General features: G+C 31.9%; 2 protein-coding genes across 2 annotated transcripts; one reads left to right on the top strand and one right to left on the bottom strand.

Annotated features, from left to right (window-relative positions):
* The first annotated feature begins 4629 nt into the window (after nt 1–4629).
* On the top strand, nt 4630–8820 carry PKT3 (peroxisomal 3-ketoacyl-CoA thiolase 3). Its single transcript, XM_079004207.1, has 12 exons — nt 4630–4854; nt 6254–6330; nt 6455–6539; nt 6623–6749; nt 6866–6964; nt 7042–7109; nt 7196–7303; nt 7386–7463; nt 7548–7777; nt 8028–8151; nt 8238–8346; nt 8447–8820. Exons 1-12 carry the CDS (start codon nt 4759–4761, stop codon nt 8599–8601), a joined length of 1356 nt encoding a protein of 451 aa, XP_078860333.1. The 5' UTR covers nt 4630–4758; the 3' UTR covers nt 8602–8820.
* An 8878-nt stretch (nt 8821–17698) lies between these two features.
* On the bottom strand, nt 17699–22002 carry LOC145056514 (dehydratase family). Its single transcript, XM_079004206.1, has 14 exons — nt 21284–22002; nt 20831–20902; nt 20659–20706; nt 20408–20562; nt 20128–20322; nt 19889–20000; nt 19725–19794; nt 19340–19398; nt 19129–19252; nt 18986–19056; nt 18707–18808; nt 18487–18567; nt 18144–18302; nt 17699–17971 (listed from the first exon to the last, which is right to left on the bottom strand). Exons 1-14 carry the CDS (start codon nt 21845–21847, stop codon nt 17918–17920), a joined length of 1866 nt encoding a protein of 621 aa, XP_078860332.1. The 5' UTR covers nt 21848–22002; the 3' UTR covers nt 17699–17917.
* Between the last annotated feature and the right edge of the window lie 1394 nt (nt 22003–23396).

The following is a 23396-nucleotide window of genomic DNA, read 5'->3' as shown; positions in this document are numbered from 1 at the left end:
AGAGTTTACTCTTGAAGAGCAAACTCCATATCTAGGCCCTACACCCCCCTTAGACGCAACCCATATCATTCCTAACACTTGAAATAAAGTGTTTTCGCGTCTCGGAGTGTATTATATTACTTAATTAGTAGTTCAAAGTCTAATTAGATACAATTATGTATCTCCTCATGTTACATAGGAACCTCGCGCGTGTTCAAGCCTTAAACTGATACTTAGCATCCTAACCGGCACATTTCTCGTCTGGTGAGTTCATACCCCTACACTTTTTCGAGTTTTTCATGTTTTCAAGGGGGGGGGGGAATACAAGCAAATCATAAAGGTTTTCGAAACTTAAAACTGATGTAATTATATGAATTTCTGACAAACTCTAGATACTTTATCCCTTTTGTAATATGCGGAGCATAAGGGACGTTTTCTGAATATAATTACATAGTTTTCAAAATAGCGTGGGGACTTATAAAATCATTCAAATTATTATGGGAATAATTTGGGATCTTTATTACTTGTTTTACGGATTCAGATTCATGCAAATTCAATATAAACTATGTCTGATTTAGTTTATCCATGTTTAACCTAGAGTATCTTGTTAAATAATTATCTCGTATTTGATTATTTATACTCTACTTTGTTCCAAATGATTTCGAAACTCGAGAACGGTCTATTATCCTGTGAATCAGTTAATACTAGCTTGTGAGACTGTCTTCGTTATACCCTTCGGGGTACCAGTAAATCCTCTCCGGAAGTATAACCAGAGTCTCCTAGAGGGAGAACGTGAAATTTGTGGATAGATCTATTCGGGACTGACAATCCCACACCTTAACTGCTAGCTACAGTTAGGCAGGCACGCCTGGGGTGACAAATTTTGGAATCGAACGACGCTTGAAGAACGTCAAGGAGGTCACGGGTCAAATTAGTTTGGTTATACAACTCACAATACGTATTAAATTAATTAGTTTTATTCACGGATTTCTTTCTTTCTTCTATAGTCTTATTTATGTAATAAGACTACCTACTTTCGTACTGGAGGGTATTCCAGAGTTCTTAATCTATAGTTTTATGTATTAAAACTACCTACTTTCGTACTGGAGGGTATTCCAGGGTTCTTAATCTATAGTTTTATGTATTAAAACTACCTACTTTCGAACTGGAGGGTATTCCAGGGTTCTTAATCTATAGTTTTATGTATTAAAACTACCTACTTTCGTATTGGAGGGTATTCTAGGGTTCTTAATCTATGGTTTTATGTATTAAAACTACCTACTTTCGTACCGGAGGGTATTCCAGGGTTCTTAATCTATAGTTTTATGTATTAAAACTACCTACTTTCGTACTGGAGGGTATTCCAGAGTTCTTAATCTATAGTTTTATGTATTAAAACTACCTACTTTCGTACTGTAGGGTATTCTAGGGTTCTTAATCTATAGTTTTATGTATTAAAACTACCTACTTTCGTACTGGAGGGTATTCCAGGGTTCTTAATCTATAGTTTTATGTATTAAAACTACCTATTTTCGTACTGGAGGGTATTCTAGGGTTCTTAATCTATAGTTTTATGTATTACAATTACCTACTTTCGTACTGAAGGGTATTCCAGGGATCTTAACTTATGGTTTTCTTAACTTGCTGGTGATTAGTTAGGGTTTTTCTTATCTTATGGAAATCGACTTACATGTTAGAAAATATGGGATTTTCTAGGAAAACATGCTTATGTATTTCATAACTCAGTAACAATGGTTTTCGATATTGCAGAAATCTTTATCAAAGGAAATGAAGTATTTATCACAAGATTAAATAACCGGTTATCCTTTCAAACGTGCTTATGAACTCACCAACTTTATGCTGATATTTTTAAAACTGCTTGTATTCTCAGGTTCTCGTTAGACAGGTATCCCGCGATCTTTTGGAGAAGACGGAGCGTATAGAAGTCACGTCTTTACTTTTGTTATATTGATGTATAGATAAAACATGTATTTTTCTTGCTTTCAAACAAATGTAAATATTCCTATGTAATGTAATGGTTGTGTTTACTATGCTTGTTATGTACATTGGTTGTGATACTTTACATGACGTCCTCCGCCCCGGAACGTTTCCGCCATCGGTTTCGGGGTATGACATTGACTTTGACCAAGATTTGACTAAGTTTGACCTAAGGGTATTTTTGGGTATTTTGAGTTGTAATATGAGTTTTGGTCACTGTTATTTGTAAAGGTGACCAATAACGTGGTTTTTAGAGCAGCATGTTGTTTCAGCTTTTCGTCTGTCTATGAGGTGAGTCTTATTACCACCTTAAGTGGGTCGAAGGCACCAAGGTCGGCCCGCTGTATTGTATGAGTAGAATGCATGTTGTTGTATGATTTTGACTGATGTGATTGTATGATTTATTTATGGAGCTAATCTGGGCTCGGTGTCATTATGGACTCAGGGTTGATACGAACCCGGGGGTTTATTTGGACCCGACACAGTTATTTGCTGTTATTTTGGGTTGATACAAACCCGATGGTTGATACGGACCTGATATAGCCACATGTTATATTATATGTATGTTGCATATAGTATTTTGGGAAGTTTACTAAACTTTGTGCTTACAGATTGTTTGTGGTTTCAGGTACATCCAGTAAGAAATGGAAGGGCCCGACTTGATCACCCGTGTTTCGTATTTTCTTTATGATTTGAATTTGTATTCTGATAATAACTCTTATTTGACATACTTTGGTTGGTTTCTTATGAATACTTGATGGTTTTTTATTAAAATAAAAATGAAAATTTTATCACTATTTTTGGGATGTTACAAACTGTATGAAAGTTATAAAAAAAGTTGTATGAAAATGTTTAAAAAAATTAAAAATTAAAAACTTGTTAGAAAAATTTAAAACATTAGAAAATATTTGGTTTAAAATAACTTGTATTAAAATTATGTGAAAGTATAAAAAAACAAAATTAAAAAAAATATATAAGCAAAGTTTAAAATAATATAGGAAAAAAATATCATAAAAATGTTGTAAGAAATTATTAAAAATCTTAAGAAATTTATAAAAGATCTTGTTTTTACACGTGACTAATAACATATTATTTTATTTAGAGTTTAAAGTAGAGAATGATTAAAATTGTTAATTTAAATAATGATGATATACTTACAAACAAAACTTACAATGTGTGATAAAGAAGTTTATAGAAATTTATAAACAATTTGTAAAACTTTTATTTTTTTATATGATATTTTATTTATTTTAGTAAATCATACTTCATTCACCATTTTAATTTGTAATTGATTTTATTGTGTTTATGTATATTTTTTAAATCATCTTAAATTTTAATTTGTCATATAACAATGTCATTTCTATGGTTGTATGTGTGTGTTTTTTTTCTTTTTAACTATATTCAAATGTATATTGTATCATACAAAATCATGATGTTATTAAATATCTATACATATAAATGTTGACTTTGGATATTCAAATCGATGCATATATTAATTTTAACTAATGATTATAAAGTTACTGACAAACCATATTTCTTCTTGTTTATCTTCCTACCCATTGAAATTGTTATAAGTGATAAATATGAAGAAAATATAAAATATATATATATATATATATATATATATATATATATATATATATATATATATATAATTTGTTACTTTAAAAAACATTAAAAAAAAAATGAAATGTCTAAAATAGTTCATGTTTTTTTTACTAATATATATTGTTGTAACTTTGTTACTTTAAAAACATTGAAAAAAATGAAATGCCTAAGACCAACTCCAAGGCTAGCATTATAAATCACACTATTTTTATGCAAAAAAAACTCACAAAAACCATTTTCAAGTCCAACCACACACTAAAAATTAACATTAAAAAAATATTTTAATATTATAATTATAAAAGCAAAGTTTTCTTATTATTAAATAAGTGTTAAAAATAAATATATGTAATAATATAATGTATATATATGTTTAGTGGTGATGAATAGTTCCACACAAATTTGTTGATTTCCTATAGCACCACATAAAATTGACGGCAAGTTTAGAAGTCCATTGGAACAAATTGAACCTGCAAAACACAAGTTTGCAGGTCTAGTGGAATTGCTCTAAGTAGCTCATTTTTTTGACCCAAGACAGCCCGGTGCCCAAATAAAGCATGTGGGCTCGATCCACGCCTTATTGACCAATCATTGATCTGGATCGGATCGGACACTTAGTTATCCATCTCTAGTAAAACTCATAAATAACCTTTATAAAAAAAACAACTTTCATTGGAGTTGCTCTAAGTGGTTCATGTCTTTTGACCCAAGACAACCTTGTGCTCAAATAAAGTATGTGGGCTCGATCCACGCCTTATTGACCACTCATTAATCTGGGTCGGGTCGGACACTTATTTATGCATCTCTAGTAAAACCCATAAATAAACTTTATAAAAAAACAACTTTACAAATGAAAGTTTGTTATATTTATAAAATTTTTTATTTAATTTATTTATATAATGAAAACATAAAACTAAAAAAAACTTATTGAAAAACTCCCATATCGCAATGGTCAATTATTTAAAATATCATCTGCTATGAAATTGACATGCGAGAGACACCGCCATATAACGCCTCAAACGATAAGCATCACACATCCCAATGTTCAACCTTTACACACTCATAAATTAATTTCTCCTTCTCTCTATAAATACCAATAGCGTAGCTGCACATCGTTGCTTCTACGGTTAATCAATTCAAACGCGCAAGCAACCTATTTTTGTTTTCGTAGAGAAAATGGATAGAGCAATCGAGAGACAAAGAGTTCTGCTGGAGCATCTTCGTCCGTCTTCTACCTCTTCATCCTTGGAAAATCTCGATTCTTCAATTTCCGTAAGTTCAATTCTAGTTTTAATCAATGAACTGTTTTCATGCCTCTAGTGTTTGACTCGATCCGTTCTTTCTTAATTCTTAAGTTACATCTGTATATGAGTAATTTGATCGTGCTGATTTATTCAGATGCTGAAGAAGAAGAAAAAAAAATTATCACCGTGAAGTTAGGTTTCGTACATGATATCATGCGTTTTATGATCGTTTTAACCTGATTTGATCTTTGTTGCACAAAGATTTATACAGTTGACTAATTTATTAGACTTTGATCTGCTAAAATTAAAATTCGTTATGTTGTCGGAGGTATTGCCTTATATACCGGCATCATATGGACATTCTTCAGTTCGTACCCTGATTGATCCAAGACATTCTTTTATTTTTCCTGTTTCCTCAGTTCGTACCAAGTACAAATATGTCTTGGGGATAATATTTTCCACCACAGATGCTTGATAATAGCTAAAGCAAATTATAGTAAGTTACTTGAAATGAGAGTACCAAAAGGAACACTTGTACAACCACGAAGCTTAGAAGAGGCATCGGAAAAAAGTGTTGAATAGAAATTTGAGCTTCTAGGTATTGCTTGTGGGGACGAGCATAGGGATTAGGGGCATGTGGAAGTATTGACTTTTGTATCCCAGAACTACATGGTGCTTGATCCCTTTATAATTTCACTACAAAGGTTTTTAATTTGGCCTCTCCAGTTAGCTTTGTGATAGGTTGTTGTTGCTGTTGCAAGTATCACAATCAAAATTTGGAATCAAAATTGATGCTTTTTTCGATGTAGTTTGGGATCACCTTTAGAGATAATTTTTTGCATAGATGCTTGATAATAGATAAATCATCAATATATAATAAGTTAGCTCAAATGAAAGTACAATAAGAGAATATTTTTGCCATGATGGGGGTTTGAAGATGTACCAAAAGTGTTGAATATAGGATAGGACATAGGGAAGAGCATAGGACCATGTGGAAGTATGACTTTTACTTCCCAGAACCTCAGAATTAGCATAAACTCCTCACAATTTCATTGATTTTTATCTGTGTAATCGTTTCATTTTGCCCTCTCAAACTTGTTTTGATGAAATGATTGTTGTAAAATCACATCCAATAGTTATCCCCTGCATATCTCCTGGATAATTTGGGATCAGAATAGGTCCTTATTTGGTTATGTTCTAAAACAAGGTATTTCGATGTGGCCTAAATGCTTACATCTTGTGCTATTTTGTTATGTTTTCTTTTCATGAATTTGTAAACTAATGGATCGCCTTAGGTGCCACCATATTGGCTTGATTTTGTTGAAATTGAACAAATGTTGTCTATTTTACATGTTTTTACGAGTATTCATCTTGTCATGTTTATTCTCTCCTCAATACTGTGGTTAATGTTTGTAATTTGAAATCAGGCATCAGTCTGTGCAGCAGGTGATAGTGCTGCATATCAAAGGAGTCAAGTTTTTGGGGATGATGTAGTAATTGTAGCGTAAGTAACATCTGTTGAATATTCTTTCTTTCCAAGTTTCTTGCTGTAGTTTTATGTTAATATACCCACAGGCAGCAACTTTCTGTCAGTAATCTTTTTTTCCTTATTTTGATGATTTATGCAGTGCATACCGATCCCCTCTTTGCAAATCAAAGAGGGGTGGATTCAAGGATACCTATCCTGATGATATACTTGCCCCAGTTTTGAAGGTAAAATCCTTTCAACTTGTGTCTTATTATTCATTTTAAAAAATCTTGTACAGCTTTTACATTGTTTCCTTGTAATTTCTCAGGCATTGATAGAAAAAACAAATATTAATCCAGCTGAAGTTGGAGACATTGTTGTTGGATCAGTATTGGGACCAGGCTCCCAAAGAGCAAGTGAATGCAGGATGGCTGCTTTCTATGCCGGCTTTCCTGGTATGAATGGAATTCAGGATTCCATTCCATACTTTCCATTCCATGTCCACAATACTCTAATTCCTTTAACATGATTGTCCAATAAATATAATGATTTACTTTTTTTTTTTTTTCAGAAACTGTTCCAATTAGGACTGTCAACAGACAGTGTTCCTCAGGTCTTCAGGCAGTAGCTGATGTAGCTGCAGCTATTAAAGCTGGATTCTATGAAATCGGTGAGTACTTATTTTTTTCTTATTATACTTAATAAATTAATTTTCACACCATTTGAATTAATTTTATATATGAATAGGTATTGGTGCTGGGCTTGAATCTATGACCACCAATCCTATGGCTTGGGAAGGATCCGTTAACCCAAAAGTATTAACATTTTTCTCCCTCTTTTTTAATAATAAAAAAATATAAAAGTTTCAGTTTTTGACCATTTTGCCCCTTGATCGCACCAGGTGAAAACCATGGCACAAGCCCAAGATTGTCTTCTTCCAATGGGAATCACATCAGAAAATGTGGCCCAACGCTTTAAAGTAACAAGACAGGAACAAGATCAGGCTGCAGTAAGTTAAATTAATTTATTATGTTTTATCTTTCTTGTAAATGTAATTTTTATTTAAATTTTTTTTTTTTGATAATGAATAGGTCGAGTCCCATAGAAAGGCTGCTGCTGCAACTGCTGCTGGAAGATTCAAGGACGAGATCATTCCAATTCCAACCAAGGTGAAAAAATGAAAATGTCTTCCACTTTTTGTATTTCCTTTTTCTTTCAACTTTTTATTTTTTTTGTTTTTTTTCGGTGAAAAGATCGTTGACCCAAAAACTGGAGATGAGACACCTGTAACTATCTCTGTTGATGATGGGATCCGGCCAGGGGTAAGTTTGGCAGATCTTGCAAAATTAAAACCTGTTTTCAAGAAAGATGGGTCCACCACTGCTGGAACTTCCAGCCAAGTTAGTGATGGTGCTGGAGCTGTTCTATTAATGAAGAGAAGCCTTGCTGTTCAAAAGGGTTTGCCAATCCTTGGTGTATTTAGGTACGTGGGCCCCATTTGTTATAGAACAGAACATGTTATACTGTGATTGACATGCATCAGACTGTCAACAGTTTGACCGAGACCGACACTGATACTGATGTACTGTGTTTGACATGCATTAGACTGTCAACAGTCTCACCGAGACTAACACTATGGGACAGACACTTGCTCTTGATATATTGTCTGTCCAAAAAGACGAAAATGCCCTTGGAATTAATAAGTCCTTTTTTTGTTGTTGGATTGATTGTAGGACATTTGCTGCTGTTGGTGTACCACCAGCGATTATGGGAATTGGCCCAGCTGTTGCGATTCCAGCTGCAGTCAAGGCTGCTGGTCTACAATTGGAAGACATTGATCTTTTTGAGATCAATGAGGTAATAATAATTTTTCATTTTCTTTTTTGTTATAAAAGATGTGAGTGGAGAAACAATTAATATATATTTTGTTTATTTTGGTGAAGGCATTTGCTTCACAATATTTATATTGCCAAAAGAAGCTTGAGCTTGACCCACAAAAGATCAATGTGAATGGAGGCGCAATGGCCATTGGACATCCTTTGGGTGCAACAGGTAAACCACAACAAACGCACTTTCACTCTTTATGTCATTGAAGTGAATTATAATCCCAAAAAAAAAAAAAAAATTAATGGTGAATGATTACTATTTGTAGGAGCGCGCTGTGTTGCGACTCTGTTGCATGAAATGAAGAAGCGTGGGAGGGACTGTAGGTTTGGTGTAGTGTCGATGTGCATTGGAACAGGGATGGGTGCGGCTGCTGTTTTTGAGAGAGGGGACTCATGTGATGATGTTTGTTATGCCAAGTAGATCATCATTGCCTTTTGTTTCATCTGTTGTTACATGAGAAAGAATAGTGTATTATTGAAAATGGGATTTTACAGGAATAAGGGTGCAAGGGTGGCTAGCCTATCGGAAGTCACTTGTTTGTTCTGTTTCGTATGATTTTCACATTGTATTGTATTTCTTGAAAATTTGAACCAGTTTATCTCTTTGCTTATGTGAATTCATCAACTGTGCTTCAGTGTTTGTCTATTGTAGTATTATAGCTGCTTTTGCATTTTAATAAAATGTTGACATTGGTCAAAAGATTATAATGGTTTCCAGGGGTACCAAATAATTATGTTAAAATACAGTCATAAATAAGATAATTTAGAATTACAGATAATCAAACGGAAACATTGGAAAACCGAAAACCGAGTCAAAGGCAAACAGCCCTAAAAACGCCAAACCATGACTAATAAAACGGGCAACACTGCAACTAATGGTTAAATAATGTTTCAATTTAAATTACCTATTATTAGCCTAGATTTTTGTATGTCAAATGATTATATGATACATTGGTAAATGATTATATGATACATTGGTTTCTAAGAAACTAATTAAGCTATAATTCCATAAAATTATTTAACATTTTAAAAGTAATAGCCTATCATTAGGCTAATACAAACGATAACAAAATATAAATAAAGAAGACTTATGATATTATATTATAGAAGGAACACAGTAGGAAGGAGGCACCCGAATATTGCAAAGCTTATTTTATTAACTTGAATGTTTTACAAGAGAGTGTAGGATGAGAAGAAGCATAAGAAGGAATTTGTCTCAAACATAAACATATACATCTTAATATAGGCCCGAACATGAAATTTAAATTAAAATTTACATATTACTGGAATACAAAATTTGAGCGCAATCATGAGTGTGGTTTGACATCTGACAATAACTGGCTATGTATTATTGTCTTAATTCTCCTTCATAATTGTTACTTTATTAAAGTAAACAGTAGATATTAACGAGTTTAGGAATTCCACTGTATAGTCTCTATGAATGTTATATGTTCTTCTGTAGTTTCTGCATCATTATGTCTTCAAGAGTGGAGAAGGCATCTTCTACAATGAAATCTTCAATAATTTCATCCTCATCATCAATCGGCTGAGATTCTCCTACCAAATAATTATAATTATTTTCTGTTGAGAGCATTGAGTTGTGTGATTCTATTGATTGAAATTTTGAAACAGGTCTTCCTTCATTTGTCGGAAATATGTCTTGATTATGTCATCTTTGGATGGGAAGGGATTTCCATGGGCTTTTATGGAGTTAATAATTATTTCATAAGGGCTGGAACTTTGGTGGATTGCTCCTTATGAGACAAATATTCCTTTTGAGATTTATACTTTAAAATTGCTTGATTGATATTATCAATCGTTTGTCTAGCATTGATCTCATTTGGGGTTTGATCTTTTTGTAACATTTTTGCCAAAACTTCGTAAGATATCTTTACAAATATGGAAAATTATTAGGACTATAATCTACTTTTGGAATCCATTTCCAAATCCAAGGTATAGAAAATTCATAAAAAAAAGTGTAAAGAAGGTATTACTTGTTTTCCACTAATAGAATGAGAAATTGTCTCATTAAATTTGTGTTACATTTAGCCATTCCACATATAAAGATTTGAATTGTTTCAGAAGAATTTGAATATTGGGACCATATGAGATCCACCATTGCTAAACCAATTTGATAGTCATTGTTTATAAACATGATCACAAATTTTGAAGAACCAAGAATGTTTCTTTTTTAGATTCTCATATAGGAAAGCTTTATAAAAGCTATCAATATAATCCCAGAAATTATAATTTTATTATAATTTTTTGTTCAGGGTGGTGGAAATCTCTTTCCCTAAGTGTACTTAAACTCCATTCTTCCGCAGATATAATCTTCTTGAAAATTGATTTACTGAAGTTATAAACCTTCTTTTCTTCTGAAGGAGAGAAACGAAATTTCACATGTACCCATAGAAATGAGTATATATTCTAATATTAATTCCTCGACTTATCTTTTAATATTTAAAAGATAAATTTAAAAAATTTAAATTTATAAGAAAAAAGTAAAATATTTAATTATTAAAATAAAAGTGTTTATTTATCTTTTAAATTAAACTAAAAATTTAAATAAATAAACAACTAAAATAATTTGATTCAATTTAAAATTTAGAAATTATAAGGAAAGTTGCATTAATGAATTGGATATACATTTATTATTGCATTTAAGTATTATATGAAATTTAATAAAATAAAAAAAATCATAAAATGACACGTGAATATAATTTAATCTAAAATTACCATAAAATGACATGTAGCATAATGCATAAGAGGATTACAAGTGACAAAATTATTTTCATTTATTAGGGAGGATTATAGTTCTGTTTGCATTTTAAATGTTGATATCGGCTAAAAGGACACCGACAAAAATGGGAAACATTTCAGAATATCTACATAATAATAACTTTAATTGACATTAGGATAGACAAAAATGGGAAACGTTTCAGAAATATTTGTTATGAAAAACTAATACAAATTTTATTTTAAAGAGAAGTTAAAACTAAATTAACAAGCACACAAATAGTTTACTATATGTCGACATCATGCTTACGAAGATGCTTACAATAACTACAACTACAGCATAAAACATAGACAAAGAGAGTAACCATGTAAACTTATATATAGGTTGTACAAGATAAGAGTTGTTCGGAATTTTAGTGACTAAGGAGGTGTTTGGGAATGTTTTTTTGAACTTTAAAAACATTTTTAGATAAAAGTGTTTATTGACTTATAGTGGCGGTAAAAAGAGTTTTTTAAAAAGGTTTGAGTGAAAAAATCAATAAGTCAACTAAAAAGTGTTGGTTTAAAAACTTATTTTTGAAGTTATTTTGGTCAAAAAGTCAAAAGCAATTTCAAAAAGCCAAGTTTTATATGTTTTCTAAAAAATGTTTTTTTAAGCTAAAAGAAAAGCGATTATGAAATGTGCAGTAATAAGTCAATAAGTTGTTTTGAAAAGCAATCTCAAACACCTCTAAGTTAAGCTAGAAGCATGAAGTGGAAACTCTTAAAGAGACAGAAAGAAACAAGTACTCAGAGGTGTAAACTTCTAAAGTGGTTAGATTAAGCTAGAAGATGACACAAAAGAGCTAGAAGCTTGAGGTGTAAGCTTCTAAGGTTGGAGTGAGTAGTAATACTTCTAGCACATTGTCACATAGATTTTTTTAGTTTTTTTATGCCACATAGGCTTAGCGTGTCTAACACGAAAAATGTAGGGAGTGATAATGTGTAATTTAATAGATATGATTTTGGAGGAGGAAAACAATAGCCAAGAACCAATCAGAAGCCATTGATCCACCCTTTCTCTCCTCTCGTTAGTCGGGTGGCGGGTGCTCTTAGGGGGCAGTGCTTGGCCAGCATAGCAAGGCTTGGCGAGCCCTTCCCAGTGGCGAGTCTAGAATAGAAACCATATGGTTCATTTTTTTTTCTATATATATTTTTCTATACAAATTCAAAGATCTTTATAGGTAAGATAGGTCCTAAATTTTTTTTAAGATAAGTCCCTCAAAAAATCCTAAAGAAATTTTAGATAAACTAAAAAAATAAGGGGACTCACCTTCCTTATACCTAGCCTCGCCACTAGCCCCTCCTAACATGCCACTCCCCATAGCCTAAGGGGATGAAGTACAACAAGTACACTAGATGTAAGTTTTTCCTTAAAGTATCATTTTATACGTCTATAAGGCAAGCAATGGTAAGCATTATTCTTAATTTCAAAACAAAAAACACTCTCAAATGCTTGATGGCAACTTGGATATTTAGAAGTATTGAAGTTCCAAACTCTAGAAAGCTAAAAAAAAAAAAAGTGAGTACTTATGTGATTTAATGGGATACATATATGCTATATTTGTTATATATTATTTTATCATGCTTAATTGCTTAATGTTTTAAAGACATGTTTTAGCATATTATCAAGATAGCATGAAAGTTTTATACATGTTAAGCTTGATCATTTAAATACTCATCGAATAGGGTACGGTATGAAATACCATCTTACAAACGGATCATATGGGACAACCTTATATAGGCCACGAAGATAGTTTCTTACATGTAACTATGAGATCTCAAAAGAATATTTTTAAACATGTTTCAAGAAAGAATGCATTGACTGTTTATTTTTGCATTAAATGTTTATGCTAAATAATCAAAACCATAACTAGTCACTATGCTTAAAGTTTATGTATTGATCATGTATGTATCTCAAGAATGAGTAGGTACCACAATAAATAGTTATTAATTTAATAGAAGTTTTGAATGTATTATTAGCTGTTATAACAGATTTTCTTTTATGCATTTCCGTTTATGTAATTTTGTTAAACCAAATAAAAGGTTTTATCCTAGTGAATTAAAGAATACTAAGAATAAATGACAGTATCTGTAAGGTCGGGGTGTCACATATAAAATATCAGGATATGAAATATGATAATTGCACACTGACAAAATAATTTTGGCTTATTTTTTAGAACGTGAATCAATTGTAGGAGTGTGGAAAAATACTAAATCAAACAAAATACTAAAAAAATCATCTTGGGCCCAGGGAATGTTAGTTGCGTTTTTGTTTTTTTCAATAAAAAAAAAAAAAAAAAAAAAAAAAAAAAAAAAAAAAAAAAACCCTCAACAATGCTGTTTCACAAACACTTTTTGAAATTGAGTTGGCTTTCCAGCTACAGTCTAAAATTTCTCAAAACATTGATGTAAACATATTAGGTGTCCAATCAAGTAATTTGAAGTGGATACGTAAGACATCTTGATGAAATTGTTAACCAATTGAAAACGGAAGAAATTGAATGCTGACGCAATGGGACATAGAAATCAATAATTTAGAAAGAAATAAATTTTTTTTTCAGGATGGAAACCGAGTTTTTGGTTCATTCCAAGTTTAGGAAAAACCAAACTTAATCAAATCATTGGCAGAAGAGATAGACTCCTTCCAGCCTAGATGCTCCCTTGTAACACAAAGGGACAAAATGAAAATGACAATATCATTTAATCAATCACTTAGAAGATAAAACCATATGATTTACTATTTAAATAAAACTGACTAAAAAAAACTAGTTGTGGGTTCGAATCGTATCGAATTGTATAAGCAAAAAAACAATCAAATTATTTTTAAAGACATTCTTGATTTTGATTTCTGAAATAAACAACAATTTATAATCAACAATCAAATAACCAAACACATGAACAACAATCAAATAATCAATTCATATTGAAAATTTGAAATATAAAAAAACCTACTATGAACTCATTGAACAATAAAAGAAATCACTAAAGTGTTGTTTGTTTTTTTGAAGCCAAAATGTCTGCAGTCTGCGGACCACATCTGCAAGCCTCTGCGGCAGAAGAGGTGGACCAAATGTCTGCAGTCTGCAATAAAAAGATTGTTTGTTTTTAACGTCTGCAGCCGTTGAAATAAATTAATTTTTCAAACTTAATTTCATGTCATAAAGATTAAAAATGCATTTTCAGCAAAAAGAGAAAGAAAAAAAAAATAAAACGGGTGGTCTTTTTTTTTTTGGTTAAAATGAGGTCTGAAGACCTTTGAAGACAGTGGCCCATGTCTGCGCCAGGAAGACCTCGCACAGACGTTTTTTGGTCTGCTCACTTCCAAAAAACAAACACTCTGCGAGGGCATATGTCTGCGCGTTGTCTGCGCGGCGCAGACAAATGTGGTTGCGCAGCTCTTCACAAAAAAACAAACAGCTCCTAAGTATTGCCAAACATTCAATAGCATTGCCTTTGATGCTTATGAAATATATATTAACAAGAAAAAGAAAAGAAAAGAAATCCAACATTGAATTCAATTAAACTTACAACTAAATAATGAATAGTCGTCTTTGTCAATATTGGAATTAGAAATAGAATTTTCACATAATTTAATCAATTTTTATAAAGTTGTTGAATATTTACCGACAGTTGCAAACTGGATCGGCGATTGTGAAGAATTGAAAATCAAAGGTTAACGTGTTGTGAAACGATTGATTTGTGACTTAATGTTTTTTTTATCGTAGCTTGTATTAGGCTATGAATATTTGATTATATATTAAAAGATATTGGGCTATTAAAATAGAGATTGTGGACTTTAAAAATCTAATTTATACTTTTTTGTTACCAAAATATTAAGATGGTTCATTTGCATTTTTTTTGGTAGGTCACAATCTTTACTTTCAAATAATTTGTTATACAAAAATAATTAAAAAAAAATAGGTCAAGTGACCCACCAATATAACACATAAACTCGCCAATGTTAGAGAACGAATGCATTTTAAGAATGTTAAGTACTTAAGTTTCACCTTTTCTATTCATGTTTCTTAGACCCATGAGGATACTCACACTTTACCTTTTATATGTCACCTCAACGTCATTTTATTTTCCCCTTATTTTTTTTATTCTTCAGAAGATAGGAAATGGTTACTTTTTATTTCACTTTTTTTAAAATGTATTTTATATCAATATTATTCCATTTGTAGGCAATTAAAAATCATAACTTTTACTATATTTTTTATAACTTTTTAGTGTGTGTGTGTGTGTGTGTATATATATATATATATATATATATATATATATATATATATATAGAGAGAGAGAGAGAGAGAGAGAGAGAGAGATAGGTTCAAATGTTTTTGACAACTATTGTGTGCCTGTATGCATCAATAAGAATTCAGGAAATAATAAATTATTAAATAAATCATTTAAGGGTATTATAGTAATCTTGGCATATTTAAATATGGTAGATAATTAATATGTTCTTTATTATTCTTTTAAATATGGGATGTCAAAGTCAAAATCTGTTGAAAAAAAACCCTAGCCGATTTTTTTCTCTTTCTCTGGAAATCATATTCACGCTTCAAAAATCACCAACGACGTTCTCAAAAACCATATTCTGCCTAATCATGTCTACAGCCATTTATCTTCCCTCTCGTTTTCCCAGCATTGGTCCCTGCTATTCAGCGGGGTTTCGGAGGTTTTGGGCTACCGTAGAAGGGGAGATGTGCTAGAGGTTCGATCAGAGGGCAGGAGGGGTTCCGATGGGGCAAAGAAATCAACGATGAAGTCGAATCTTCATAGGCCTTGATCGATGGGAACATAAGAGAAAGAAAGCGAGAGGAGGAGGTATCGATCTCCGATGAGTGACTAGACCGAAGAACAAAGGGAGAAGCAGCGGGGTGGGGTTGTTGCTCCGATCGAAGCAGGTCAGGAGGTGGAGAGGATGTGGTGGTGGTCGTTGCTTCTTCTTCTCCGGTGAAATCTAGGTATAAGTATATATGTTTATGTAGGCTTTGTTTAAGCATTCTATGTATCCTGTTATTTTAAGGGATAAGCTGTCATTATTGAGAATTTAAAGAAAGTTTCATGCTACATACCAACTGCTCGATAAAATGCTTAAATCAGGTTTCTGGATTTTCTATCCAATCTTTTTATATAAGTTCAACTATTTTTTTGGCAAATATAAATGGTTTCTTCATAAAGGTTTTTGTTGTAAGTAAGGTGTTTAACAAAACTCTTGAATCAACTTTGTTTCAGTTGTATTATAAATTGTTTTGCAGGACCATGGAAGTATCAAATCTGTTAATTTTTTTTATTCATTTGATTGTTAATTAATTGAGATGATAAAAATTTGTTAATTTTTTATTCATGTCTTCCGATTATGGTTTTGGTTAATTATTTATATGTTGATAATAAATTCTGCTAGAATTTTGCTGTTTTATTTTGATAAAATTTTAATACTTATATGTTGATAATGTATTCTAACAGAATTTTGTTGTTGCATTCTAACAGAATTTGTGATAGAAATGGCGTGAAGAATGGCTTGAAGAACTGATGGGATAGGTTTGAAGAATGAATTAAAGAATAATCACACTCAATGTTTAAGAATGTTGTTATTTTTTAAGAATTACACTTGTTATTCTTTCAGAATGTTGTTAATATTCAAAGAATCACAATTAATTGTTTGGTAGTTTATTTTGTGTATTCTTTTCAAAATGTATTTAGTAGTTTATGATTGGCATTATGTTATTCTGACAGAATATGTTAGAATGTAGTTATTTTTCAACCTCGGATTCCAGAATTTTGTTATTATTCAATAATATTCTAATAGAATAAAATTTTGAAAGAGCATCATTCTAACTAAAAAAATATTCTGACAGAATAAATCGGTTATTTTTACAAATTATGTTAGAATTAAAATTGAATTAATTAAAAAAATCATATTTTTAAAATTAAGAGAATTAATTATCCATAAATATCCGAAAATTTCCTTTTATAATTGTAGTTAATTGTCCAAAATACCCTTTTGCTAAAATTTGTATGATTATATGGTACATGTTATCCCATTGTAATATCATGCACTCTCAAATTATGTCCATTGATGAATTTCATCCGTTGGTCCAGATTTATGCATTCTGGCACACAATAGTTAGTAAAAACAAAATAACATAAGCCTATATATATATATATATATATATATATATATATATATATATATATATATATATATATATATATATATATATATATATATATATATGAAATTTACATTCGTCCAATCAAGTGAAGAGAGAAGAAACGTAAAGGGGTTACTGCACCTCCGACTACCGTACTCAGAGTGTGGTGTTTTTAGGTGTGCTTCCAACTACCTTTCGCCTAAAGTGTGGTACGCCCTCCAGCCTTATAAATATATACTTGAAATCTTGATTTTTGTTATTTGAATTTAACCGAAAACAAAACCAAAACAAACCAACCAACCGAACCATGTTTGGTTCGGTTTTGGTTAACATTTTAGAAATCAAAAAACCAATTAAACCGACCTAAATAAATCATTAACCATTAAACCAGCAACATGATCAATTGAAATTAAATTCAGTTATAGTGAACCATTTGCATAAGTTGGTGAGCAATAACTAAACAAATATATCATTTTTATAAAAAAAATTGTTTCTAATGTTTATAGATATAATTTGAAAAGGTATATATTTTAATACAATTGTTATTTAATTTTTATATAGTGAATCTTATAATAGTTAATATTACATAAATTATTATTGGAATTATATAAGACTTCTTTTAATGCTTTCAAAATTTGAAATGAACATGATACATACAACTAACTAGGACCATTGCACAATGTCTAGATCCTCTAGTTTCAAATCTCAAAACAACCAAAAGTATGTTTGTAACACAAAGATAAATAATAAGCCGGAGTTGGAATAATTCTCTAGATCTTCTTCCCTAATCTCAATTCGCCTCTATGACTCATCTGTTACACATCCTTTCGAGGCTGATTGAACATTCCTGATGTACTGTAAAAAACAAAAAAGATTGTTACATGATTATTATAAACACAACCATTGAGAAATGAAAAAAGTTGAATGTATTTTCATATTCATATCAATGTTTTCATGAATTTCATAGAATTACATCAACTTTGAGATTTAAAGTGGGTGGATTTTTCACTTAAAAAACAGAATGTACCTTGTAAAGGACACCTCTTTCAGCCTTATATGCAGGAGCTTTCCATGCTTTTCTTCTCTCATCCAGCTCTTTTTCAGTTAAGTCAACATCCATTCTCCTCTTGCTGATGTCTATAGTAATTACATCCCCGTTTTTCACTAGACCAATTGGACCACCTTCCTGCAGAAATTACGTTGTTGCCCTTTAAATGACTCTTTACATTCAATCAAAATAACCAACTTTTGCTTATGTGGCAAATTTTGCAGTTAAAATTACCTAATTGCCCATTGGATGGTAGTTAAGTTAACGTGCAATTTTTCATGGGGTTAGAACTTAGAAGTTAGAAAAAGAAAAAAGATGAAACCTGAGCTTCAGGGCAAATGTGTCCAACAACATATCCGTGTGAACCACCTGAAAATCTTCCATCAGTTAATAATGCACATTCCTGCAAAAATTTCACAAATTTATCTCATCAATATATAACTAATTTACACAATCTAAACAGCTTTTAAAAACAATTTGTTAGAAAGAAGAAAAATTATAGTAACTTTTTAAGCCATTTTGAATGAAACCCTAAAAATTACCTTCCCAAGACCTGCACCCATTATTGCACTTGTTGGTGTCAGCATTTCAGGCATACCAGGGCCCCCTTTTGGACCTTCTCCTCTAATAACAACCACTTTCCCCTGAAACAAGGTTTTATTCAAAAAATCAAATAAAAAAAGGGGGCTAAATTCAAGAAATAGTAACATACGTTTAGCATCTTACTTTCATTTGCTTTCTATTAAATTATTATACTTTAATTGACTTTTATTTTCCTATTCAAACATTGTTATTTCTTGATTAGAGTCAAAGAAGTTTACCTTAAAACTCATGGGGTCTTCAGAGATGGCTGCAATCATGGCTTCCTCCCCCTCAAAGACATATGCAGGACCTGAAAAAAGTCTCCCAAATCATTATTCATAAATTAAACAAAAAAATAAAAATGTGAAAATGGGAGAATTACCAGAGAAATATAACCCTTCTTTTCCTGTGATCTTTGCTACTGAACCTTCAGGTGCAAGATTTCCATATAATATTTGAAGATGACCCGTTTTCTTTATCGGGTTTTCTGGTGTTTTTATGATTTGCTGGAAAAAAGTGACAAAATCTTTGCTATATGAAATGAATTTTCAAGAAAAAGTCGAATGTAAATCGAAAAGATTATGATATATCACCTGCCCTTCGGATAAAGAAGGGAAAAGTTTTGCATTTTCTGCCAATGTCTTCCCCGTGACTGAAAATAACCAGAAAAAAAAAAAAAAAAAAAAAAAAAAAAAAAAAAAAAACAAACAACTTAAATTCCTTAAAACTTGAAAAAAGATCGAACCACTTTATAAAAAATGCAAACAAAAAGCACTGATTTTGCAAGAATACAAAGTTTTGGATAAATGGCGTCAAAAAAGATGGTTCTTTTGGCTAATAAATCTCCATAACTTTTCCAAAATTCTTAATTTTCGTACATTTCAGAGTTTTGTAGTGTTTTCACAAGATTATAATAAAAAGTCAAGTACAATTGTTGGGAGAGTCAATTAGTCAAACACTTGTTTTTATTATGCCAACCTGTAATACAATCTCCATCTAGATACCCGAGCTCCAAAAGGTAACGAAGAATTGCAGGTGTTCCTCCAATCTAATCCAGCTCAAAAGAAATAAAGAAAAAAGTTTAGGGTATGCAACAAAAATCTAAAATTGTCTCTCAATGAACTTAAATTTACGATTCTGACCTTATGTACATCTTCCATAACATATTTTCCACTTGGTTTAAGATCCGCAAGAAATGGAACTTGATCACTAACCTTCTGAAAATCATCAAGAGTCAAACTCAAGCCAACTGATCTGCAATTAAACAGTAAAATTTGCTTTTAATTTGGATTGAATTGCTATAATAAAAGTTGTAATATGAAGAAATGAAAGTCAAAATCAATTCAATGAAAACATTAATCCAACCAATTTGCTGTTTTACCTTGCTATGGCAATCAAGTGTAATACAGCATTAGTGGATCCACCAAGCGCCATCACAGTAACCATTGCATTACGCATTGATCTAGGGGTAATTATGTCTTTTGGCTTCAAGTCCATTTTTAATAACTCAAGAATATACTTTCCAGCTAAGCGGCATTCATCCAACTTCAACGGATCTTCAGCAGGTGTTGACGAGCTTTTGGAAATACAAAAATAGAAAATCAGATGGTGAATCTGTAAATTGCAAATAGAACAGTGTGAAATTACGAAAATGACCCTACCTGTAAGGAAGAGACATTCCCATTGCCTCAATGGCAGAAGCCATGGTGTTAGCAGTGTACATTCCTCCACATGCCCCTGCCCCTGGGCAAGAAGCACGAAGCACATCTGTTCTGTGTTCATCAGTTATGGAACCACTTACATATTCTCCATAAACCTATAAAAAAATAATAGCAAATAAAAAATTATTACAATTAAAAAGTATTATTTAGATAAAGTAGCAAATAAGATATGAGCAAAACATTAATTATACCTGAAATGCAGATACTATATCGTATGTGTGGCCTTGAAAATGACCAGGCTGCAAGAAAGTTTTATAAACCTTATAAATATTTGATGCATATTCATAAGCAATTAACAAAAAAAAAATATACCTACTGAATAAATTATATAAAGAAAGTGTTTATAAATTATACAAATCAGACCTTAATGGTGCCACCATAGATCATTATACTTGGTCTGTTCAAGCGCCCCATTGCCATAATGGTACCTGGCATCTGAAAAACAAAATATTTGAATGTATCTGATCATGTCATTGTCATATAGAGGAAACATTTTCCCATGATTTTAAGCAAATGATTCATAATTTTAGTAATGACCAATAGAAATAAATATGTCAATCAAGATTCTTGAGAATGGCCTTTTTTAACAAGAAATGGGGTTAACTTTTTGAGATAGATTCCATAGCAAATCATAACCAACCTCAAAAAGATCGAAAGAGTTTACTTTCAACGTGAAAAGAGATTCCCACCAAGTATTTTACATAATTTGTAACAAAAACCCTTAAAAGATTGCTTCTTTAACAAACAATCAAAAAAAAAAAAAAAAAAAAAAAAAAAAGAATAGTGAAGTATAAAAGAAATTGAGGGTTAACTTACATTTTTGTCACAACCAGGGATGGAGATATTGGCATCATACCATTGAGCAGACATAACAGTTTCAATGCTATCAGCAATTAAATCCCTGGATTGAAGACTATAACACATTCCTCTAGTACCCATTGAAATGGCATCACTAACCCCAATAGTGTTGAACCTGAATCCAATCATGCCAGCATCTTGAACCCCTTCTTTCACAGCCTCAGCTAGCTTCAGTAAGTGCATATTACAGGTATTCCCTTCGTACCAAACAGATGAAATACCAATTTGGGGTTTTTTAAGGTCGTCATCGGAAAGACCTACGCCGTAAAGGACGGCCTGAGAGCCACCCTGTGACTTGGGTTCGGTGATTCTGGAGCTGAACTTGTTGAGTTTTGATGATGGGTCGACGGAGGAGACAGATTGTGGTGGTGGTGGGACTGTTTCGGTTGTGGATGAGGAGGCGGCGGAGGCTCGGGGTGAGAATGTGTAGGGTTTATGGGTAGTTGGGATGAGTGGTCGGAAAGTTGTGGATGGGAGAATGCTGGTGGGGCGGGGAGTTGGGGCAATCAAGGAAGCTTGCATGGTGGAGATTGTTGAAAGTCAACGGAGGTGCTGGCAGCAAGGCGGCGTGTTGTTGTTGAGGTGATAGGCTAGAATGAGTAAAAGGTCACTCAGTATCAGGGAAATGGGAGAAACAAATGGCGAAATATGTTGTGCTGCTCTTACCAACCCTATACACCATCTCCACTAAAGTTTTTTATTATTCCAATATATTGTTGACAAAAACTAATTATCTTGATCACATATAATAAGAAAATTTTCATAAAATATTACTTGTTCGATTTATTTTTAAAATATCATATTTATCTTTCTTAATTTTTAAAATATCATTTTCAAACTTTTAATTTTAACAATTCCAAATATATATTAAATGTTTTAAAATTATTATTTTTATTAGTCAATTGTTTTACTTTTTGATTATTATATGAAGCCTGTAAATTATTTATTTCCTTTTCACCTTCACCTTTTATTCTTTCACCTACAACTTTTCCTATAGCTTTAGCCACCGCTAGACTCCACCACAATTACCCTCTAATTAAAAAGGAAGCAAATAGGTTTCATGAGCAAGTTGTAGGCCAAGATCAAGTAATTAGTGTTGTGACGGAGGCATTATTGAGGTTTCGGACTGTTTTGAGAAGATATTAACAGCTAACTACTTCGTTTATGTACTAGGGTCCTATAGATGTTGGAAAATCGAGTTTACCAAGACTCTTGATAAGCAATGGTTTGATGATGGGAAACTTATTATAACAATTGATATGTATGAGTATATGGAGCAACATTGTAATGGCCCGGATTTCCTAACATCTAACATAAGGGATTATCATGATTATTTCTACAAATTTATGAAATTCTATTAACTCATAAAAGTAAAAACATTTTATATCCCAGACAATAATCACGAGTTTACAATAAATTTTCAACATAAAAGAACAACATGGAAATACAACTAAGATAACAACATAATCAAAGTCTTTATGCTCCTGTCTTCTCCTCTGGTACCACAACTGTTGTTACTTGAACCTGCTAAAAATGAAACATCTCTACAACATCAGATAACAATGTCTGGCGAGTTATATTCTTTCTATTTCCATGTTATCTACTCATTCCATCTTTCACACTCTAATTGTTCTTCTCTTTTATCTCATTCTCTACATTTTAAACTCTTTTTCTCATGGCATAGACTGTCTAATCTTTCTCATGTCATCACATCTATCTTTTTTCATGCCTTAGCATTCTATTCTCTCATTCTCATACTTTATGCTCTACTTTTCCTCTCTACTAGCACACATTGCTATTATTCTCCCTCATATGTCTCTTCTATCTTTCATAGCCTCTTCTCAGGCTCATCACATTCTCTCCACATACTCTATATATGCCTCTACCTTTGTCTTTTCTATACTCTACTCTAAATCTTTATATCTCCTTTCATACTCCGTCTCATCGCCTTTTACCTCTACTCTTATATATGCTTTATGCATGCTCTTCTCTTGCTCTACTTGCTTCATCTCATACTTCTCATCTTGATCCCTCACAGATTCTTTGACATTCTCTTTTTTTCATGGATTCC

Source organism: Lactuca serriola, chromosome 6 (assembly GCF_051521515.1).
Source record: "Lactuca serriola cultivar US96UC23 chromosome 6, Lser_US96UC23_V15, whole genome shotgun sequence".
In the NCBI taxonomy this organism is placed as follows: Eukaryota; Viridiplantae; Streptophyta; class Magnoliopsida; order Asterales; family Asteraceae; genus Lactuca; species Lactuca serriola.
This window is presented reverse-complemented; position numbering and strand designations above follow the sequence as displayed.

What these genes read in the sequence shown, in the direction of transcription:
- PKT3 (XM_079004207.1), top strand. Translation starts at nt 4,759, where the DNA reads ATGGATAGAGCAATCGAGAGACAAAGAGTTCTGCTGGAGCATCTTCGT. An exon ending in AAGGATCCGTTAACCCAAAA is followed by an intron (nt 7,110 to 7,195) that starts GTATTAACATTT and finishes TGATCGCACCAG; the next exon opens with GTGAAAACCATGGCACAAGC. An exon ending in ATCTTTTTGAGATCAATGAG is followed by an intron (nt 8,152 to 8,237) that starts GTAATAATAATT and finishes ATTTTGGTGAAG; the next exon opens with GCATTTGCTTCACAATATTT.
- LOC145056514 (XM_079004206.1), bottom strand. Translation starts at nt 21,847, where the DNA reads ATGCAAGCTTCCTTGATTGCCCCAACTCCCCGCCCCACCAGCATTCTC. An exon ending in CACTTGATTGCCATAGCAAG is followed by an intron (nt 20,001 to 20,127) that starts GTAAAACAGCAA and finishes GTTTAATTGCAG; the next exon opens with ATCAGTTGGCTTGAGTTTGA. An exon ending in TGGGTGCAGGTCTTGGGAAG is followed by an intron (nt 18,568 to 18,706) that starts GTAATTTTTAGG and finishes AAATTTTTGCAG; the next exon opens with GAATGTGCATTATTAACTGA.